This window comes from Panthera onca, chromosome D4 (genome assembly GCF_046562875.1).
Source record: "Panthera onca isolate mPanOnc1 chromosome D4, mPanOnc1 haplotype 2, whole genome shotgun sequence".
NCBI lineage: Eukaryota > Metazoa > Chordata > Mammalia > Carnivora > Felidae > Panthera > Panthera onca.
The window spans coordinates 29,872,685-29,892,470 of record NC_138351.1 but is presented as its reverse complement, the minus strand read 5'-3'; the positions used below and the strand labels follow the sequence as shown (position 1 = coordinate 29,892,470).

At 40.6% G+C, this 19,786-nt stretch overlaps 1 protein-coding gene across 5 annotated transcripts in view; it reads left to right on the top strand.

The window, feature by feature from the left end:
• Nucleotides 1–19,786, top strand: part of FANCC (FA complementation group C) — a 272,673-nt gene that overhangs the window by 228,976 nt on the left and 23,911 nt on the right. For all 5 annotated transcript variants that reach the window (XM_060609885.2, XM_060609886.2, XM_060609884.2 and 2 more), the window contains 4 exons: nt 5,326–5,378; nt 6,650–6,749; nt 14,708–14,783; nt 17,350–17,431. In XM_060609885.2, the coding sequence (XP_060465868.2) occupies nt 5,326–5,378; nt 6,650–6,749; nt 14,708–14,783; nt 17,350–17,431 (311 nt within the window). The remainder of the gene's footprint in view (nt 1–5,325; nt 5,379–6,649; nt 6,750–14,707; nt 14,784–17,349; nt 17,432–19,786) is intronic.

The following is a 19,786-nucleotide window of genomic DNA, read 5'->3' as shown; positions in this document are numbered from 1 at the left end:
TCTTACCAACGTTCTAGGGTTTTCTTTTCCATATTTTTCATTAGCAGTTTTTTAAGCATTTCTTTTTTGAGTGCTTTAATGTGGCGCATGAATTTAGCAGTGATCGAATTGAAAGTGTGGTGGCTTATGCTTGTAACAGAAAAGTAAAGAATCTGCATCTCGTACAGTAGTTGCACTTCCCATCATTGACCTCTGGGGGGCACCAGACCCCGCTACCCCCCCACCCCCCGCCAGCATTGTCTCTGCAAAGGAGGCCCAGATTGCAAGTGCTGCTTTACTGTTGGGGGGTTCAGGACTTTGCAATGGACCAGTCAAATGAAGGGAGAGAAAAAACAAAAAAAAGCACAGTGTTAGACCTGGGGTTTTAGTGCCACTTAGTCACTGAGCCAAGAAGCAGCTCTCAGGTTGAGGGACCATCTTCCTGCTCAAGCTGCACAAGCTAACTATATAGAGTCCACTGGGCGAGGCTACAAAGAACTTCAGGTTTTATGGATCTTGTTCAACATCCAGAGCTGGCATCCCTTTGTCTTAACGCCCTTGGAGAGCATGGGTAAATTTAAAATTTTAAAAACTTAAGTTTTTCTTTAAGCCCAGAAATGATACATTTATCACTAATTAAACAATAATTACATTATGGAATATGGAAAAAAGTTGCTTGTAGTATAAACAACATCTGGTAAAGATTTAAAAGAAAGAAAAATTTTTCCAGGCTCAAATTTATTGAAAGAAACTTGAGTGTTTTGAAGCAAAATGGGTCCTGAAATGTAAAAGGGATATTTGCAGTCTTCTTTTTAGCATTTTGGAAGTAGAAAAGAAGAAAATGGCATCATAAAACATACATATTTATAAAGGTGCCTTATTTTACACAATAGATACGAAGATTTTATATAAGTAGATATTTTAAAAACCAAATTGTTTTTCAACTCAATAAAGGAGCTTACTATTGAAATGAATCTTATGAAGAATCCCCTTTTTAAAAGAGCAAAGTTATTTTTTGATAAATACAGTCACCCTTTAATTATATACATATATTAACACAAGGGTTCCCACCTATCAGGGTTTGGAGGCTGCTGGGTCAACTCAAGGGGGATCTTCTAATCAGCCACTTCTTTTTAAAAGAATGACCATTCCTAAGTAAAAATAGTTAACTATATTAAAATAGACCATGAAAGAGAATCTGTTCCAGGCTTCCTGTACTTCATTTGACCTCTCACCTGCAGTTTGCCCACTTTATTTTTTAGATAAAAATATCTATGAAGGATGATAAATGAAAAAGTCTTCAGAATTTTTGGTTTCCTCACTGCCCTTTTCTTAAGAGGCATTCACTTTTGTCTGTGAATTACCTCAAATCATATTATAATATCCCTTTTTGGTTTATATTCTCTTTTTCCCCTCCTCCCCATACTCTGTCTAACACACACAAGGAATCAGAAAATGATAGAAAAGAGGAAAGATTTCTTCCATGAGAGTTATGTTCTTCCATGTTCTCAGGCCTCTCTTAAGTGACAAGTGGCTTGTAATAATCCTCGATAAATTGGGATGGAAATAACAGATTGGACATCAAGGATAGTTGGCCTCTCCCTCACCTTCCCCCCACGACACAGGACTAGAACACACCACCGCCACACATTTCTTCTGTGTGGACTTTGTCATCCCTTGTTTTGTTGAGGGATGGGAATGGGCTGTCCTAGGCAGAGAGGAGATACACAGGGCATTTTGGAATCGCTGTGGGAGATGGGAAGGGGATAGACACCCAACAGAACAATCTGGTCCGTAGGAAGAGGAAGTCAGAGTCTGGAGCCCTCCATCATCATCCTCTGTTAGTCCTCTGACATTCACTGAAAGGATTGGGGTGGTGTGAGGGGAAGAGAGAAGGGCAAAACACATGTTATTGATGGCCTCTTGGTGACATAGTTTCCCTAGATTTGAAATAATCTGAACATGGAAATCATTAGGCCAGTTGGAGAAGAGCAAGCAGAGCTTGAGAAGGAACAGATTTTGGTAGGATGGAGAAAAACAGATAAACAGATGGAACCCAAGAAAGTTTTTCTTTCCCTCATTTTTACAGGAAAGATAATCCCCTGGATTGTAGGGCTTCAGAGCTAGGGTTCGAGCTAGGTTGCAGAGTGGCCTGTGGTGTGTTTACTGTAGGATCCCCTTCCACAAATAAGCCAGGACACAGAAGGGTTAAATGTTTGCCTCTTCCCTCACAAGGATGCTGTAAAGATTCAGAAGGGAAATTTATGGCTTCCAAAGAAGCATAAATTAAGACTTTAATTCTATTTGGAGGATTCTCTTGATAGGAAAAGCAGCTTAAGTTTGCTTTTGTGATTTGATGTCACTGGGACACATGCCTGGCCTGTGAGCACTCCAGGCTTCATGAGGGGACTCACTGACCCTGAAATTATGTGCTCGGGAAGTGTAAAGAGTCTTGTTTTAAAAACCATCCATAAGGGCTGAGGATGAGAAAGAGCTGTTCACGGCTCTGGAACAGCAAGGAAGACTGCTTTTTAAATCAAAATCTCTGCCACTGCTGTTTCAGCAAGGCTTCCCTGCCTCCTGGCATCTTATCTGTTGTAAAAGCTGAAATGGGTTGTAGAAGCAGGTTGAGAGCAACCAAAAGTCTGAAATATTTAGACAGAAGGAACTCTAAGAGAGTCCATTGGCATGGAGAGAGCAGGCAGCTCTCTCCACACATTCTGGAGACATTTAAAACATTGGATTGAGTGGTTTTGATAGAAAACACTGCATAAAATAGAAGTATGTCCAGGGGCGCCTGGGTGGCGCAGTCGGTTAAGCGTCTGACTTCAGCCAGGTCACGATCTCGCGGTCCGTGAGTTCGAGCCCCGCGTCAGGCTCTGGGCTGATGGCTCGGAGCCTGGAGCCTGTTTCTGATTCTGTGTCTCCCTCTCTCTCTGCCCCTCCCCCGTTCATGCTCTGTCTCTCTCTGTCCCAAAAATAAATAAAAAACGTTGAAAAAAAAAAAATAGAAGTATGTCCAAACTCGAATTCTCTTTTAATAAATTGAGTTACAGCGTCCTTTCTTCTCCCCCTTGAGTTTCATAGTAGCCCTGTTCTACACAGTGGATCATCCTCTCCTTTGCCATTTAGAAATCTGTGATCAGTGTTGAATGATTTTCTACTAGCATCAAATGTATAGAGTGGCTCTAGATTCGTTAGACCATTCTCAAAAGGAATGGTTCTGTTTACCATTTCTAGTTTTGGTTTTCTATCAGTGCATTTTCAGGCTCTGTGTATCTGTCTGCCTGTGGGCATTTGACAGTATTTGGTCTTAAACACTTAAGAGGCATATTGTCCATCTACGAAAGTTTGAAAAATTTTTGGCGAATTTGATGAATCACTTGAAGACATACAGTGTGCGGGGGTGCCTGGGTGGTTCAGTTGGTTAAGCATCCGACTTCAGCCCAGGTCATGATCTCATGGTTCATGAGTTTGAGCCCCACATCAGGCTCTGTGCTGAGAGCTCAGAGCATGGAGCCTTCTTCAGATTCTGTGTCTCCCTCTCTCTCTGCACCTCCCCCACTCGCTCGCTCTCTCTCTCTCTCTCTCTCTCAAAAATAAATAAACATTTAAAAAAAAGACATACAGTGTGCTTTTCCCTTCTTGTTTGATTTTTCCATTATGAATACGTAGAAACTTTTATGGTATTTTCTGGGCATTTATCCAGTGACCTGTTCGTAACTGTTATTATTTACAGTGGGTCTGAGACTCCAGGAGATTAACAGACTTGCCTGAGATCAAAGCCAAGAAATAACTTGCATCTCTTCTGTTGAACTGTGGCCCTGCCAGACTATTTTTTGAGTACATAATGGATTTACCTATGAGAATTTTTAGTTGGTCTCTTTTAGATAAAAATTCACATCAGTGAAGGATGAGGGAGCATGGGTTACTCTACCTAGAGAGTAGAGATTTGTAACTTACAAATCACAAATCTCTCTCTTCCAATAATTAAAAGGAAGTTATCCCATCATTTTAATAAGTGGTGGTGCTCTTGCCTGGAGCCTTCTGTGGCAGGCTGTAGTGACGGTGTATGAACACTAGATGGCACACGTTCAATGTTACAACTCAAAATGCCCAGCTCAAACCAGAGAGTAGAAAAGAAAATCTGTGGAGATAGGTTCCATTCTTTCTTCAGCGTGGTCCAGAAAACTTGAGAAGCAAAGCATATCCTTTCTTCTTTTTTTGTTGAGGGGGCTTTGAAAAAATGTTTGCCAAAGCTGGTCATATCAAGTGCGGTATGACTCAAAGAAATTCCTTAATTCACTCACATTTGGATGCTACTGTAAAATATGTGTTTGTTTCACAAATGGCATTTTTCATCTGGCTAACTCTCATGCTTTGAGCTCTGGCTGAAAAGACAGGGAACCTGAGTCAGGCCCATTAAAGCCCTACCTAAGCTATGGTGGGTCAACTTCTGCAGGCTTGAACCATCAGAACCATCACAAAAATATTCATAGAATAAATTAGATCACTTCCCTTGTTCAAGATGATGATATCTATATTTTGTGTTCATTAACCCCTTTTCCATTGTAAATAATAGAAGCTGCTAAATTCTTTTCTTTTTAATTTTTTTTTGTTTTATTTATTTTTGAGAGACAGAATGTGAGCAGGGCAGAGGCAGAGAGAGAGGGAGACACAGAATGTGAAGCAGGCTCCAGGCTCTGAGCTGTCAGCACAGAGCCCAACGCATTGCTCGAACCCATGGACTGTGAGATCGTGACCTGAACTGAAGTTAGACGCTCAACTGACTGAGCCACCCAGGCACCCCACTAAATTCATATATAGTTCCGGATGGTGGTAGTCCCTGCTTTCCTTATAATAATCCTCAATTACTATGTTGTCACTGCTCAGTAAGGAGGAATGAAAAGATAGCAGGCCCAGACCTGACCTTGAGGCACTTCTAGGCCATGGGAGGTGGTCAGACCCATGGGCACTTTGTGTAAAACTGGCAACGCACACAAGCTCTGCCTTCACTACAACATGCTGGTGAAAGGCATTTTTAAATTTCCCATGATACTTATTGACCATGATACTTATTGACTCTTTTTTTGGATCGTATGGGCTTATTGTGGAAAATGTGGAACATACAGGAGTATAACGAGGAAATAAAGCTTGTCCATGATCTCTTTGCCTCAAGAGAACCCATTTGCTCCATGCACTTGGATTTTTTTTTTTCTAACCCAAAGAAATATGCCCATTTTCTAGACACGAGCAGTTCTAGACAACTCATCTCCCCGATAATAACCTAGTCATTATGTTATCAGTGAAATGCTTCTGATATTTTACTTTTGGTCTCTTTTACAGCCTGAAGCAGCCTGCTACCCTGCCATATTCAGAATTGTTGATGAAATGTTCAGGTAAATAGTGTGCTATTTCTGCTAATAATTGGCCTAGAAATGCTCAGTTTCCAAATATGAATAAAAGAATTTGTGGTAGTCTCTGGCTATACCATGGGGAAGTTAGTTTCTGATTCTGTCTTACCCATCCAAGCTCTTTGGTAAAACCCAAATGCCAGTGTATATTTAAAAGCCAATGCCTAAGAATTAAGATAACTTTCTTTTTTTTAACCATTTAAAATTCTAGTAATGGTAGAAAGGCAGAATTGAATTCGATATTAAATCATTAAATATTCATGTAGGATTTTTCTCAGCTCAAAATAAAGTGTAGCAGTGTACTCCCTTCACCACATGAGGGCTGACCAATCTTTTTAAAAGATTTTAAAGCTAAGAAAAACCAAGAAAAATAAGTAAGGCAATTCTTAAGAGAGCTCTTCTGAAAGGCAAAATCAACTATGCGTGTTATCCTCTGACACATTAATTTTGCAAATGTGAGTACTTCTTGGGAAGTACGTTGGATTTATAGATGATGAGAGGTGAGAGCCCAGTGGATACCAGGCCGTGGATACCATGGCTGGCAGTTAGTGGGAGCTTGTTACCCAGAGAGGGTTTCTGTCCTCTTTCGTGGGTACTGGTGCAGCCCTGGTACTCACCCTCCCCCACCCGTCCCCCTTGGCATTCACCAGTAGAGCCTCCAGGGCAGACAGTAACCCTGGGGAAAGGAATTTTTACAGCAGCCCTTAAGTTGGTCTTAAAACATACCAGCTTCAAGCTAAATGAGCATAGGAATAAGTCACAATGCGGTTTTTAGTTTAAAGCGGGCAAGGTTTGAGTTGATTTCTTTTGTTTCAATATAAAGTTAGTTTCATGAAAATGCGCAGAAACCAATCCAGGTACACACAGATTCTTCCACCGTTTACTGGGTAGATTTGACCCTGACAGTTTACCCCCTTGGAGCTCTTTCTCCACTTGAAAAAGAAAACGGTCTGTTGATTTTGCATGCCTGGGCATACAGTGTACAAATACTTCTAGAGAGCACTCAGGCCTATATGGAAGGGATGTGCAGTGCTTCATAATTTAAAAACCAAGCAAGGAAGCTTTGCAGATTGCTACTTTAAAGAAAGTATTTCGGAAAGGAGTGACGCACAAGGACCGAAATCTAATGAGCTAGGATACTGCTGAAGCTTATGGCACACACAAAAAATGTTTCCACTCTTCCCTTTTACAGTTCAGAGTCACATGTTTGCCAGATTAATCATTAAACGTGTGTAATCTGGCTTTGCATTGCTCAGGTATGCACTCCTGGAAACCGATGGAGCCCCAGAAGTACTAGCCGCTATTCAAGTGTTTACATGGTGCTTTGTGGAAGCTCTGGAAAAACAAAACAAGCAGGTTTGTTATATTGCACATATTAGTCATTTCCCCCAAGCGGGGTAGAGGGGGGAAGGCTGTTAAGAGTATCTGGCTAATCACCAGAAAGGAGCACTTAATTTTTAGTGATTTTGATAGACTGTTTTGCTTATGAAGAAAGCTTCCAAATGAATGCCCCAGCAAAGGTAAAACCATTTTAATTGAAAATGAATCCAGATAGTTCTTGTCTGCCCTACGCCCTGGTACCCGGAAGCATTTATCTACTGTTGTGTAAGAAAACTGGCATGCCAGCATGTGCCACCCTGGAGGATGCATTTTCCAGGCCCTGTGTTGTATGCTGTCTGCTGAGCGGGACTCTGCCCTTGTCAGGCCAGCAGTAGTGTATGTGGCATGTGCTAAGAAGGAAATGCCACAGAGTACAGAGCAGTGCTGGACATTCTTAATCATCAGAGTTTCCCTGCCTGGGAGGAACCCAAATGTGAACTGGGTTCCAGGAGAGAAAGGAGCCAGTGAGAATGATGAGGAGAGATTTGAATGATTATAGAGAAGCAGCTAGGAATGACAATGACCAAGAGGTGTGAGGTGGTCACAGTCAGTAAGAAGCCACGCGTGGGGGGCTGCAGGAAGGCTTGTACTGCAGGGCCCCCTCAGCAGACACCAGGCAGCTGCTGCCAAGGGCCAGTGACCGACTAGAGGGACCTTATGAAACAGCGTTTCTACCAGAGCTTTCGCTTTGGGATATTTTAACTGACCTTTACTGTGTGTGGGTCCACTGCAGCTCCCCAGGAGGTGGGCCATGGTCCCCTCGTGGTGGCTTTCTACAGCCTCACATAGGAGAACAGTGCTGTGCGATGCTTGGCCCTGCTGCAATCCCACACATCCCTACACCAAAGAAATCTCTCAGGTTTTAGCAGATGTTCTGCTTTTTAAGACAATCATAAATATTTATGATTTTCTCTCATCCTTTTTCCCTAGAGAGGTTAACTAGACTGTAGCAAACCGCATTTCAATACCCAGCCTAGAATATGGGAGGAGAGCTCTGCTGAAAAGCACTTGTTGGCCCTCACACCTATTTTGAGGCATAACTATAAACATCTTTTATCCTCCCTATACATTCTCTGTAATTCAGTTAGGAACCAACCTCTAAAAAACCTGCCCCTTTGAGTCCTGAAGACACCTAGGTTAGGGCAGATGACACTGGTTAAAGCATTAGCTTAAGGGTGTTTTTCTTATCAGCCTTGCTCCTGACTGTTGGCCTTGGGCACTGTGGATTTGGACTAGAGTTACAGTTGCTTTTAATTAATTTGTTAAAATTATTATTTTTTTAATGTTTACTTATTTATTTTGAGGGAGAGAGTGCACGGGTAAGCGGAGAGAGGAGTAGGGGCAGAGAGAGAGGGAGAGAGAGAATCCTAAGCAGGCTCTGCACTGTAAACACAGAACCTGATGCAGGACTCCATCTCATGACCACAAGATCATGAGTCGTATGCTTACCTGACTGACCCATCCAGGCACCCCTTAATTGATTTGTTTGTTCTTATTTTTTTCAGTCTTTTTTTTTTTTTATTGAGGTATGATTAACAAATACTAGTTTCAGGTGTACAACATAATGATTTGATATTTATATATATTGTGAAATGATCACGATAAGTCCAGTTAACATCTGTAACTAGAGTTACAAAACTTCTTGTGATGAGAACTATTAAGATACACTCTCTTAGCAGCATTTCAATATGCAATACAGTATTATTAACTGTATACCATACCATACATTACAGCCCCAAGACTTACTTATTTGTTAACTAGAGGTTTATACCTTTTGATCACTTTCATCCATTCCGCCCACTCCCCAGCCTGCCTCTGGCAACCACCAATCTGTTCTCTGTATCTGTGAGCTCAAGTGGTGTATTGCTTTGTTTTGTTTTTTTGATTCTACATGTAAGTGAGATTATATGGTATTTATCTTTCTCCGTCTGACTTATTTCATTTAGTAATGAAATAAGTTCTCAAGTTCTATCCATGTTACAAATGGCAAGATAGCACTTTTTTTTTTTTAAGGCTGAATGTGTAGAACACATTTTCTTTATCCATTCATCCGTCCGTGGACACTTAGGTTGTTTTCATGTCTTTGCTGTTGTAAACAATGCTACAGTGAATGTGGGGGGTGCAGATACCTTTTTGAATTAATGTTTTCATTTTTCCTGGGTAGATACCTAGTAGTGGGATTATTGGATCATATGGTATTTCTGATTTTTTGAGGAACCTCCATACTGTTTTCCACAGTGGCTACACCAGTTTACATTTTCACTAACAGTGCACAAGGGTTCCATTTTCTCCACATCCTTGCCAGCTTGTCTTTTTGAAAATAGCCACTCTAACAGGTGTGAGGTGATATCTCATGGTGGTTTCGATTTGCATTTCCCTGATGATTAGTGATGCTGAACACCCTTTCATGTACTTGTTGGCCACCTGTATGCCTTCTTTGGAAAAATGTCTATTCATATCTTCTGCCCATTTTTTGATCAGATTGGGGTTTTTTTTTTTTGCTATTGAATTTTATTAATTCTTTATATATTTTGGATATTAACCTCTGATCCAGATATATGATTTGCAAATATTTTCTCCCATTTAGTAGGTTGCCTTTTCATTCTGTTGGTGATTTCCTTTGCTGCACAGAAGTTTGGTTTTTCTTTAAGTTTATTTATTTATTTAGAGAGAATGCACATGTGTGAGTAGGAGAAGGGGCAGAGAGAGAGGAAGAGAGAGAATCGAAAACAGGCTCAGTACTGTCAGCACAGAGCCCTACACGGAGCTCAATTCCACAAACCGTGAGATTATAACCTGAGCCAAAGTCAAGAGTCGAATGCTCAACTGACTGAACCACCCAGGCTCCCCTGTGCAGAAGTTTTTTTAGTTTGATGTAGTTCACTTACTTAGTTTTTCTTTTGTTCCCTTTGTTTTTGTGGAGTCAGAACCAAAAGTCGTCGCCAAGACCATTGTTGAGGAACTTACCACCTCTGTTTTCTTCTAGGAACTTTATGGTTCCAGGTCCTAACATTCCAGTTTCTAATCCATTTTGAGTTTAGTTTTTGTATATGTTGTTAAGATAGTGGTCCAGTTTCATTCTTTTGCATGTGGCAATCCAGTGTTCCCAGCACCATTTATTAAAGAGACTGTCCTTTCCCCTTTGTATATTCTTGGCTCCTTGACCATATATGTGTGGGTTTATTTCTGGGCTCTATTTTGTTCTATTGATCTGTGGGTCTGTTTTTATGCCAGTACTATACTGTTTTGATTACTGTAGGTTTGTAATAAAGTTTGAAATCAGAGAGTATGCTGACTCCAGCTTTGTTCTTTCTCAAGATTGCTTTGGCTATTCAAGGTCTTTTGTGGTTCCATACAAATTCTAAGATTATTTCCTCTGTTTCTGTTGCTTTTCTGTTTCCCTTTCCTCTCCTCTCCTCTCCTCTCCTCTCCTCTCCTCTCCTCTCCTCTCCTCTCCTCTCTTGCTTTTTCTCTTCTCTGTTGCTTTTCATTTAGAATATTACCCTGCTCAGGGTACATGGGTTTAGTGGTGTGGAGGGGCACATACTGAGTCCCAGTGGAAAGCAGGGCAGAGATCAAAAAAAAAGAATTCATTGCCCTGACTTTGGACTCAGAATAAGAAGGCAATAACCTCTTACCTTTGCACAGGGCTTCATATACGTATATTATATCACTTCCCTTTCTAGGGCTGTTCCTAATTGTCTGCCTTTTTAATTGATGGCCGTTTCTCATCACTGATCCCCTGCCTTCTCAAGTGCCCATTTTAGATTAGTCATAATCCTTGATGCATAACACCCTGTGTCCTGTGTGATCCATGCGTAACGCTCTTTCCTTTCTGTGTTTTATTCATTCATTCATGTATTTATTCTTAATAAAATGAATATGAATCCAATATCCAAACAAGACCTGGACTGGTAATAACAACTTAATATGTATCCATGTAGCCCATCTCTGTTTTATAGCCCTGCCTTTCTCCTCCACTTTAGCCATAAATGTTTTGAATTTATGTCTGTCATTCCTTTGCTTTTTCTGAAAATAGTATGATCACATATATATGATTTCCCAAACCATGCTTTCTTTGCTTTTTTGCACTTGAGAAAACAAACAACAAACAAGAGTAGTATACTGTATGCAGTCTTTTGAATCTTGCTTTTTCCACTCCCTGTGATCACTCTGTGTTGTGTGTGGCCATGGTGGGGTGGTGCCATGTAATACTTTGTTGGGAAAGTGGTGGTAAGCATCCAGATTTTGTTTTCCTTTAGAAATGGTGTCGTTCTGGACATTCTGGGATATGTTTAGGAGTGGAAGTGCTGGTTATTAGGTATGAGAAGATTCAGCTTCTGTAGATGGTGCCAAATTGTTTTCAGATGTGGTTGTGTCAGTTTATACTCCCCCCAGCAGTTCGTGAGAAATCCCCTTCATCCATGTTCTTTCCCATTGTCAGAAATGTTTATCTTCAGTCCTTCTCCTTCTCTTTTTGTCCCTTCCTCGCGCCTGTCGTATTTGATGAGTGCGGTGCAGCTCCGTCAATGTGCCCAGTTGAACTAGTGTTGCCACGACAAACCACTTTTTTGTCAACTTGCAAAATGGCTCAGTACAAACAGCAAATCACTTCAGGTTCTGGTTCCAGCAGTGGCCGAGTCTGATAATGTATTAGACTAAATTTCCAAAAGAAAATTATAGTCTGATCAAGATATATTTAAAAACTATTTGAAGGTACTAGAGAACAACCAAAAAAGCAGATAGAAACTACAGGAGATTTAAGCTTTGAAAAAGGAAACCACATTGGGGTCTCTGTTAACTGTCTCCTTAGGTTGCTCGTGTGAGGAGTGGGAGGGGGTTGTGTGGGGCCAGGGGTGCCCAGAACTGAAGGCACAATCTGATTGACTTGAGGTGTCAACAGACAGGGCCGTGAGCTGCCAGAGGAACAGAAACAAAAACAAAACAAAACAAAAAGGACTAACATCAAAAAAAGAAAACTAACGTCAAAAGATAGACTTAAACACAAACATACTAACAGTATGTTAATGGCAAAAATTAAATAAAAATTAGCTAAATATGCTAGTACAAAGGTGCAGATGTCAGAGTAGATAAAAACCAAGATCCAACTGTATGTTATTTTCAAGAGACTCATTCTAATGATAAAATCGTAGATTGAAGTAAAAGAAAGGAGAGCTAGGTTGTGCAAATAATAAGCTGGATGGCACTACTAGCAGCCAATGGCATAGACTTCACAGCAAGGGGTATGACCAGAGACAGAGAGGGACATTTTCTAATGCCACAGAATGGTCAGGTCATCAGGAGAAATAGCAATTAACGATGGATATGTGCTTAATAACAGTTTCAAAATACATGAATTGTATTCATGAATACATGAATTGACAGAAGTAAGAAGAGAAAGACAAATGCACAGTGACCTGTAAAATACTAAGAAGTAAATTTAACGACAAGTGCATAAGACCTCTACATTGCAAACTATAAAACATTGCTTAAAGAAACTTGAATATGTAAGGAGAGAACCCATATAGTTCCAGAACAACGGAACAACTTTGAAAAACAAATGCAATAAAAAAAAAGAAAGGAAAGAGCAAAATCAGAGGACTCACACTACCTGATTTCAAGACTTTAAGCTACAAGCCAGTGAGGTATTGGCAACAGGATAGATTGGTGGAAGTGAAAAGTCCAGAGAGATATATCCATACAAAGTTCATACGTGTGTGTGTGTGTGTGTGTGTGTGTGTGTATGTGTGTATGTGTGTAGTAAATTGATCTTTGAGAGTGACACCAAGGCAATTCAATAGGGAAAGTTTTGAATAGTTGTGCTGAAACAGCCAATTATCTAAATGAGAAAAAAAATGAACCTCTTAACTCACCAACACAAAAATTAATTTGAGGTGGATCATGGACTTCAGCGTAAATGCTAAAACTATAAAGCTCCTAGAAGAAAACATAGGAGAGTATCTTTTTTATATTGGAACGATCTAAGATTTCTTAGGAGGGATGCAAAAAGAGCACAAACCATCCAAAAAAAATGGGTAAATTATAGATTTCATCAGAATTAAAATCTTCTGTTCTCTGATAGACATTGTTAAGAAAGTGAAGAGGCAAGCACTAACTGAGAGAAATTCTTTTCTTTTTTTTTTTAATGTTTATTTTTGAGAGAGAGAGCGCACGTGAGCACGCGAGTGGGGGAGGGGTAGTGAGAGGGGGACAGAGGATCTGAAGCTGGCTCTGCACTGACAGGCTGACAGCAGTGAGCTTGACCTGGGGCTCAAACTCACAAACTCTGAGATCATGACCCGAGCTGAAGTTGGACACCCAACCGACTGAGCCACCCAGGCTCCCCAAGAAATTATTTTTAATACATATATTTGACAGAGAATTTGTGTCCAGAATAAAAATCTCTTAGTCCCTAAGAAACAACTCAGTTTTGTGAAATGGACAAAAGAGATGAATACACACTTCAAAAAACATATATAAGTTGGCAATAAACACATGAAAATTGTTCTACATCATTTGCCATCAAGTAAATGCATAGTAAACCCATAAAGTAGTGACAGTTCATACCCACTGGAATAGCTGAAGTTAGTAAGATTGAAAATATCAAATGTTTGCAGTGTGTGGAGCAACTGGAATTCTCATAAATTGCTGGTAGGGGTGTGAGATGGTACAAGCCGTTCTAGAAAACTACATGGCAGTTTCTTATAAAGTTAAACAGCGTGTACTCCATGATCCAGTAATTCCATTCCTGTGGTATTTACCCAAGAAAAAGCACATGTCCACAAAAAGACATAAATATGAATGTTAATTTGCAGCTTTATTCATAATAACCTCACACTGGAAACAACCCAGGTACCCATCAATAGGAGAATGAATAAACATTATGGTATATTCATAAAATGATTATGTCAACAATAAAAAAAGAATGAACTACTTATGCACATTAACATGGATGAATCTAAAAAAAAAAAAAAAAAAAAGTTTGAGCCAAACCAGACACAAAAGAATACATACTCTATGATTCTATTCATATGAAATCCAAGAATAAGCAAAACAAATCTCTTTTGTGGAAATCACAGTATTGGTTGCCAGGGAGTGGTGGGACCACAAAGGAACTTTTTGGGGTGATAGAAATGTTCTCTATTTTGACTGGGGTGATGGTCACATGGATTTACAGATTTACCAAAACTCATCAAAGCCTATGCACTTCACTGTTTCTAGATTTTCCCTCAATTTCTTACAAAGTACTTGAAAGCCTCTGTGCCTTCTGAAGGCGTAAATAACTATAGCTCTTTGGCCCTCAAAGTATAGTGAGCACCATTGTTGTTTCATGCTTATTTTTGTTGTTAAAAAATCATGCTGGAATATCTAATATCACAACTGCCTTGGAAACTCTCACTTAAATGGATTTATGTGCATAATCTGGTTCATTTGAGGTAAAGACCTGCTGTGAAGACATCAGGAGGATAACTCTATTTTTCTTAAGCTCCAGAAGGTGATTTCAAAAAGGTTCATTTTTCTAGAACATATTTACAAGTTTATTGGAAAAAAAAATTTTTTTTTCTTTTAATTTTTTTTTTTTTAAAGTTTATTTATTTTTGAGACAGGGAGAGACAGAGCATGAACAGGGGAGGGTCAGAGAGAGGGAGACACAGAATCTGAAGCAGGCTCCAGGCTCTGAGCTGTCAGCACAGAGCCCGACGCGGGGCTCAAACTCACAGACTGCGAGATCATGACCTGAGTTGAAGTCAGCTGCTTAACCGACTGAGCCACCCAGGCGCCCCCCCAAAAAAAATTTTTTTAAATAAATGTTTAAGAAAACATTCTGACCATGTTAGTACTAAGCAGTCATTTTGGGGCAGATGATGTAAGATTTTGTTCTTTCTTAATACCCCTTTCAACCCTAACATTCATTTGGTTTTGAATTATTGTAGCTGAAGTTTACACTCAAGACCTACTTTCCTTATGCTTCTCCATCTCTTGTTATGGTGCTGCTTCAACACCCAAAAGGTATGTGAAAGTCAATTCTGCCTATATTAAAATAATTTCTGAGAAAGAGGGCTGACAAATCATAACCCTTCCCTACCAGTTCCTTCTCTGTAAAACAAGGGAGATGGAATCAGTCATCTCTAACATCCTTTTAAGCTCCCAGGGTCTCACATCTGTGGGATTTTGATATGAGAATTTGCTGGACTTCCCAGTTACCATTACTTACCAAAAGAAAGAAAAAAAAAAAATGTCCTCTTGTTAGGTTTTGATAGCCTGCTCAGGATAACCCAGGCTTATGCTGGTGCCAGCTAGATCCACCTGAATGCCAAGAACAGGCTAAGACTTGGCTGAGGTAGGTTAAAACAGTACATTTATTTGTATTTCATTCTTTCCGCTCTGTGCCCCTTGTTACAGAAGAAAAGATAAAACGATGAACAAAGCCAAGGAAATTTAGGGGAAATTTCTCCTAACCAAGCCAAAGGAAAAAGACTTTTGAAAGAATTCAGTAAGTGTATTAAATCATGGCCTTCTCTGGTCTCATTTGCCAGCCTTCCATTGGCCACATCCAGTTGGGAAATTGATGATCCCATCTTTAATCCAACTGGCATTGGTCTGTTAACATGTCTGAGAACTTGTGTTTAGGAAACATTTCAGGCATAGAGAATAAAGGTGTCCTTCCCCTTCCACTAAAGCCTAGAATCTGAAGGAAAGGCAGCACTGACACAGCACTGGCTCTGTGCCAGAGAAGAAGGCATTTTAACTGTGGAAGGAAAGAGGGAAAGAGCCAGTGATATTTCCTTTTTCATGCCATTTTTACTTGCCTTTTTCCTGAGTAGATTGATTCATTCGAGAAAAGTTTCAAGAGTATTTTATAAGAGTATTTCAAGTTTCAGAGTATTTTACAAAATTCAAATTCCTCTTCATTTTCTTTTAAATATTTATTATATTATATTTTATTTTATTTTATTTTATTTTATTTTATTTTATTTTATTTTATTTTATTTTAGAGAGAGAGCAAGCAGGGAGAGGGGCAGAGAGAGAGAGAATCTTAAGCAGGCTTTAGTCTTCAGCTTGGAGCCCAATGTGGGGCTCAATCCCACAACCCCAGGATCATGACTTGACCTGAAATCAAGAGTTGGACGCTCAACTGACTGAGCCACTCAGGCACCCCTTCTCTTTGTTTTTCTAAAAGATGTAGGTTTTTACCCAGAATGACCCATCTGACACTGTCCTCTCAGATGCTAGTGGTGGAGGTGGTAGTGAGGCTGCTGGGACCTCTGATCAACAGTTTGGTGAAATTTAACCTGTGGGAACACAGTGGGAAAACTTGGATAACAAATTTCTCTTTCTAGAAGTACACTTTACAGCTTAGGTCAGATTAGAGAAGCCTGAGGTCAGCCTACGTGAGAACTGAATGAGCTCCAGAAGAAATATTGGAGTTATTATTTTGTAAGTTGGGAAACCTATAAACACAAGACTAAGGGGGTACCTTGGGCATGGAACTCACCTATTTACTACCTTTTCCTTTGTGTGATGGTCTTAGATTTGTGTCCAAAAATAAATAAGTAAATTTAAGCAGAAGTTGCTCCTATGCTACTTTTCAGCCTATTCTTTTTGGAAAAAATGAATGTTTAATTCACAAATTGAAGTATTTTTTAATAGTAGAATCTTCTATTCATCAGAAATTGATTGGGGCCCTGTGGGACATAAAAGTAAAGTCCTGTGGGGCATAAAAGATAGATCACTTACAAGTCCTGACTATCCAAGAGCTACAAGTGGGGGGACATGAAATAAGTATCTAAATAATTAATACAAAGAAGAAAATGAAAAATGCTTTCAAAGGCTACAAATCAAGAGTAATGGGCATTCAGAGGAGGGAAAGATGATCTTTTCATCTGTAACACTTACGGGGTAGTTACAGTAGCTGCCTTATCACTTACATTATCTTCTCGTGTATTTAATTATAGAATCTATCACTGTATGGATATGTGGTAACTTTTTCAGATATTACTTAGAACTGCAGATACGTGCGTATCTAAAACCTTGGGATAATTATGAAACCAGAAAAACTAACTAAGAAAAGACATTTGTTCACATGATACCCATGTATTATTTTTCTGGCCCATTCTTCCCTATAAACCTGTAATCATATTCTGAATTCAGCACAGTCATAGAAAAACAATTGAGCAGCCTCTCCTTAGTTCCTTGTTGACTTTTATTACCATCTCCATGTACTTTGAAATCACAAATTGTCAGTGATAAGGAGTGAGGGGTTGGGTAGAAAAGAAAAAACGTGAGGTATCTGCAACGTAACATTTTCAGTCCTAGGGTGGGCTGCTTATGGAGTTTGTCTACTTCTGTGTACCTGAGTTAAAGAGCCTTTGAAGTTTAGTTCTGTGTAACACTGAGGATCTTCCCAGGCCTAAAGGGTGGATGCTGGCTGGGAACAGCGGGAGACCAGTGGTATGGGTCCCATGGGCCAGGAAAAATATAGCCTTTTTCCAAAGCTCTTTTGGTCTTAGCTGCAGACGATCCTAATAGGTTTTACTTTTCTTCAGCTCCCTCTGGTTTGTCTCTCCACCCACAGATATCCCACAAAAACTGTGGCACCAGCCACTGAAACATATTTCTGAAATGCTCAGAGAAATAGTTGAAGACCAGACTCATGGGTAAGCAAATCCTAATGATGCCTAGGTCCGTCTCACAGTGGTTTCTCTTGATCCTTATCATCTGTTTGAGGAGGGCCAAGGGGAAGGCATTACTGGTCTGTGACCACGCCCAAACAGGTAAGCACCTTGCTGAGTGAGAAGTGGAAGAAGCACATAGCTGCACGTGTGTCACTCTGAGCAGCTCAGCAGCAGTGCATGTGTAAATACCTTGTATAGAAACTGTCCTGAGTAGTATTGGTATTGGATCTTGAGATGTACAAGCATAACGAGAAGAAGAGCAGACCCTAGGAAAACAGCAGAGCCCGCATGCTGCCACCACCCCCAGCCATGCAGAGGACCGTGCTCTCTGGGTCCCTTGGTCTTCTCCCTTCCTCTGTGCTCTCTAGGGAAGGAAATTCTAAATTTCTCCTGCACAGTAGGGTAAAATGTCCCTTTTTCCTCCTCTTTTTAATAAATATTTGTTTAGGGGCGCCTGGGTGGCTCAGTCGGTTGAGTGTCTGACTTTGGCTCAGGTCATGATCTCGTGGTCCGTGAGTTGGAGCCCTGCATCGTGTGCTGTGCTGACAGCTCAGAGCCTGGAGCCTGCTTTGGATTCTGTGTCTCCCTCTCTCTGCCTCTCCCTGACTGATGTTCTGTCTCTCTCTCCCTGTCAAAAATAAACTTAAAAAAAAAATTTTAAATAGAAATTTGTCTAAAATTAGAATTATATTCTAACATAAATTAGTTTCTAACATGATATTAAGTACTCTCATGCGTTAATTTTCCTAAAAGCAATCCCATTTAGGCTTTACTAACTTCTTTGTGACATAACACCCTGCACCTTCCTCTTGATTTACTTTTTTTTTTAGAGTACAAATATTTTATTTGTTGTCTGTACTAACTTACTAAGACCATCTCTATTTGTTCCTTTTGCCACTATTCCCTCTTGAAATTCTCTGTAATCTGCTCGCTGAGCCATCACATATTACGGTTGGTGCTCCTTATGTTCATGATCACTGATGTACATTTGGTGCCGGTTACTCACCACCCCGCACTCAAGATTCTTACCAATAAAGGAGGCAAAAAGAACTGGCAGCCAAGTGGGGTTCAGAGTATCAGCATGGTAATGGCCTGTAACACCTGTCAGTCCCATGTGCATGCTTTCAGGTTGTCTCTGGTGAAGAGCAGGACCTCAACGCAAAGCCTCATGGGACTCTTACCTAACTTAGATCTGCCTTAACTAGATTTCTGGGTCCACCTGCAGGGAGGGGCCAGTGAACAGGTTCCGGTGCTTTCTTAGCCAGCCACTAGGACTGCCTCACATACTCAGTTACTGTAGAAAAGAGGAAAAAGAACCCGGCCCATTTCTGCAAGGTAGGCCCTGTAGCCTCTGTCCAGGGAGTGTGAGAGAGCCCCGCTGCTCAGCTTATAGTGAGGTCTGTAGGGAAGATCCTCTGTGGAACCCATTCCTGGCTTTTCAGCCATCATAACCCAGCAGATCGCTAATGTGGCCCACAGAGCACCAGTTCTTCCTCTTATGGGACAAGTAAGATTAATACTCACTCCCCTTTCTTCTTCTCTCCACTGTTCCACAAGCTAGATGTTAAAACATTTAATCACTTGCTCTCAGAACAGACATAGCAGACCCAGATCCAACCAAGAGGGGCCCAGAGCTCTCCTGTTCCAGGAACCTCCCCGGTTCAGAAGAGAAGTTCTGATCTTAGGCCAGTCCCACTCCATTTTCCCCAGGGGAGATGTTAAGCTGCTGACACTGTCACTGTGCATATTAATAGGTCCTTTCCTTGAACAGAGTCTATCTTTTAAATAGCCAGTGTGCCTGTCCATTCCCAGCATGGCAAAAGGATAGCTTCATAAAAGCTTCTAACTTTTCAGCTTCCCATACATGACAGGAAAGAATATACAGTATGCAGCCCATTCAAAGTTCATCATTGCCAAAATACTGACCAGAACCTTGTGTTTTGTCAGAAAGGAAATAACATATGTTTTTGTCTGCATCCCTTCCTGGTCTCCATCTGGACCCCAGGGAGCCCCCTCATTTCTTGCTCTGGAGCTACCTGGGTGGCTGCCTCAGGGCTGGGAGGCCCCCTCTTCACAGCAGCCCAGCTGTACAGGCCTTGCAGAAAGCAGAGGGGGCCTGAAAGCTCTCATCTTGTAGCATCCCTGTTGGTCATGGCCCAGAACCTTTCTTTGTCGAAGCCTGTAGCCACTCGTGGTCCTTGGATATAAAGATTTAAGTGTCTAAAGTCCTCGGGACACATGGGATTTTGAAAGACCTGCCTTTGAAGGTCCTGTGATGGGTTCAGAATGGCATTGTGAGCTATTTTTTAAATCTAACTTGTATTCCTTGCAAGATGT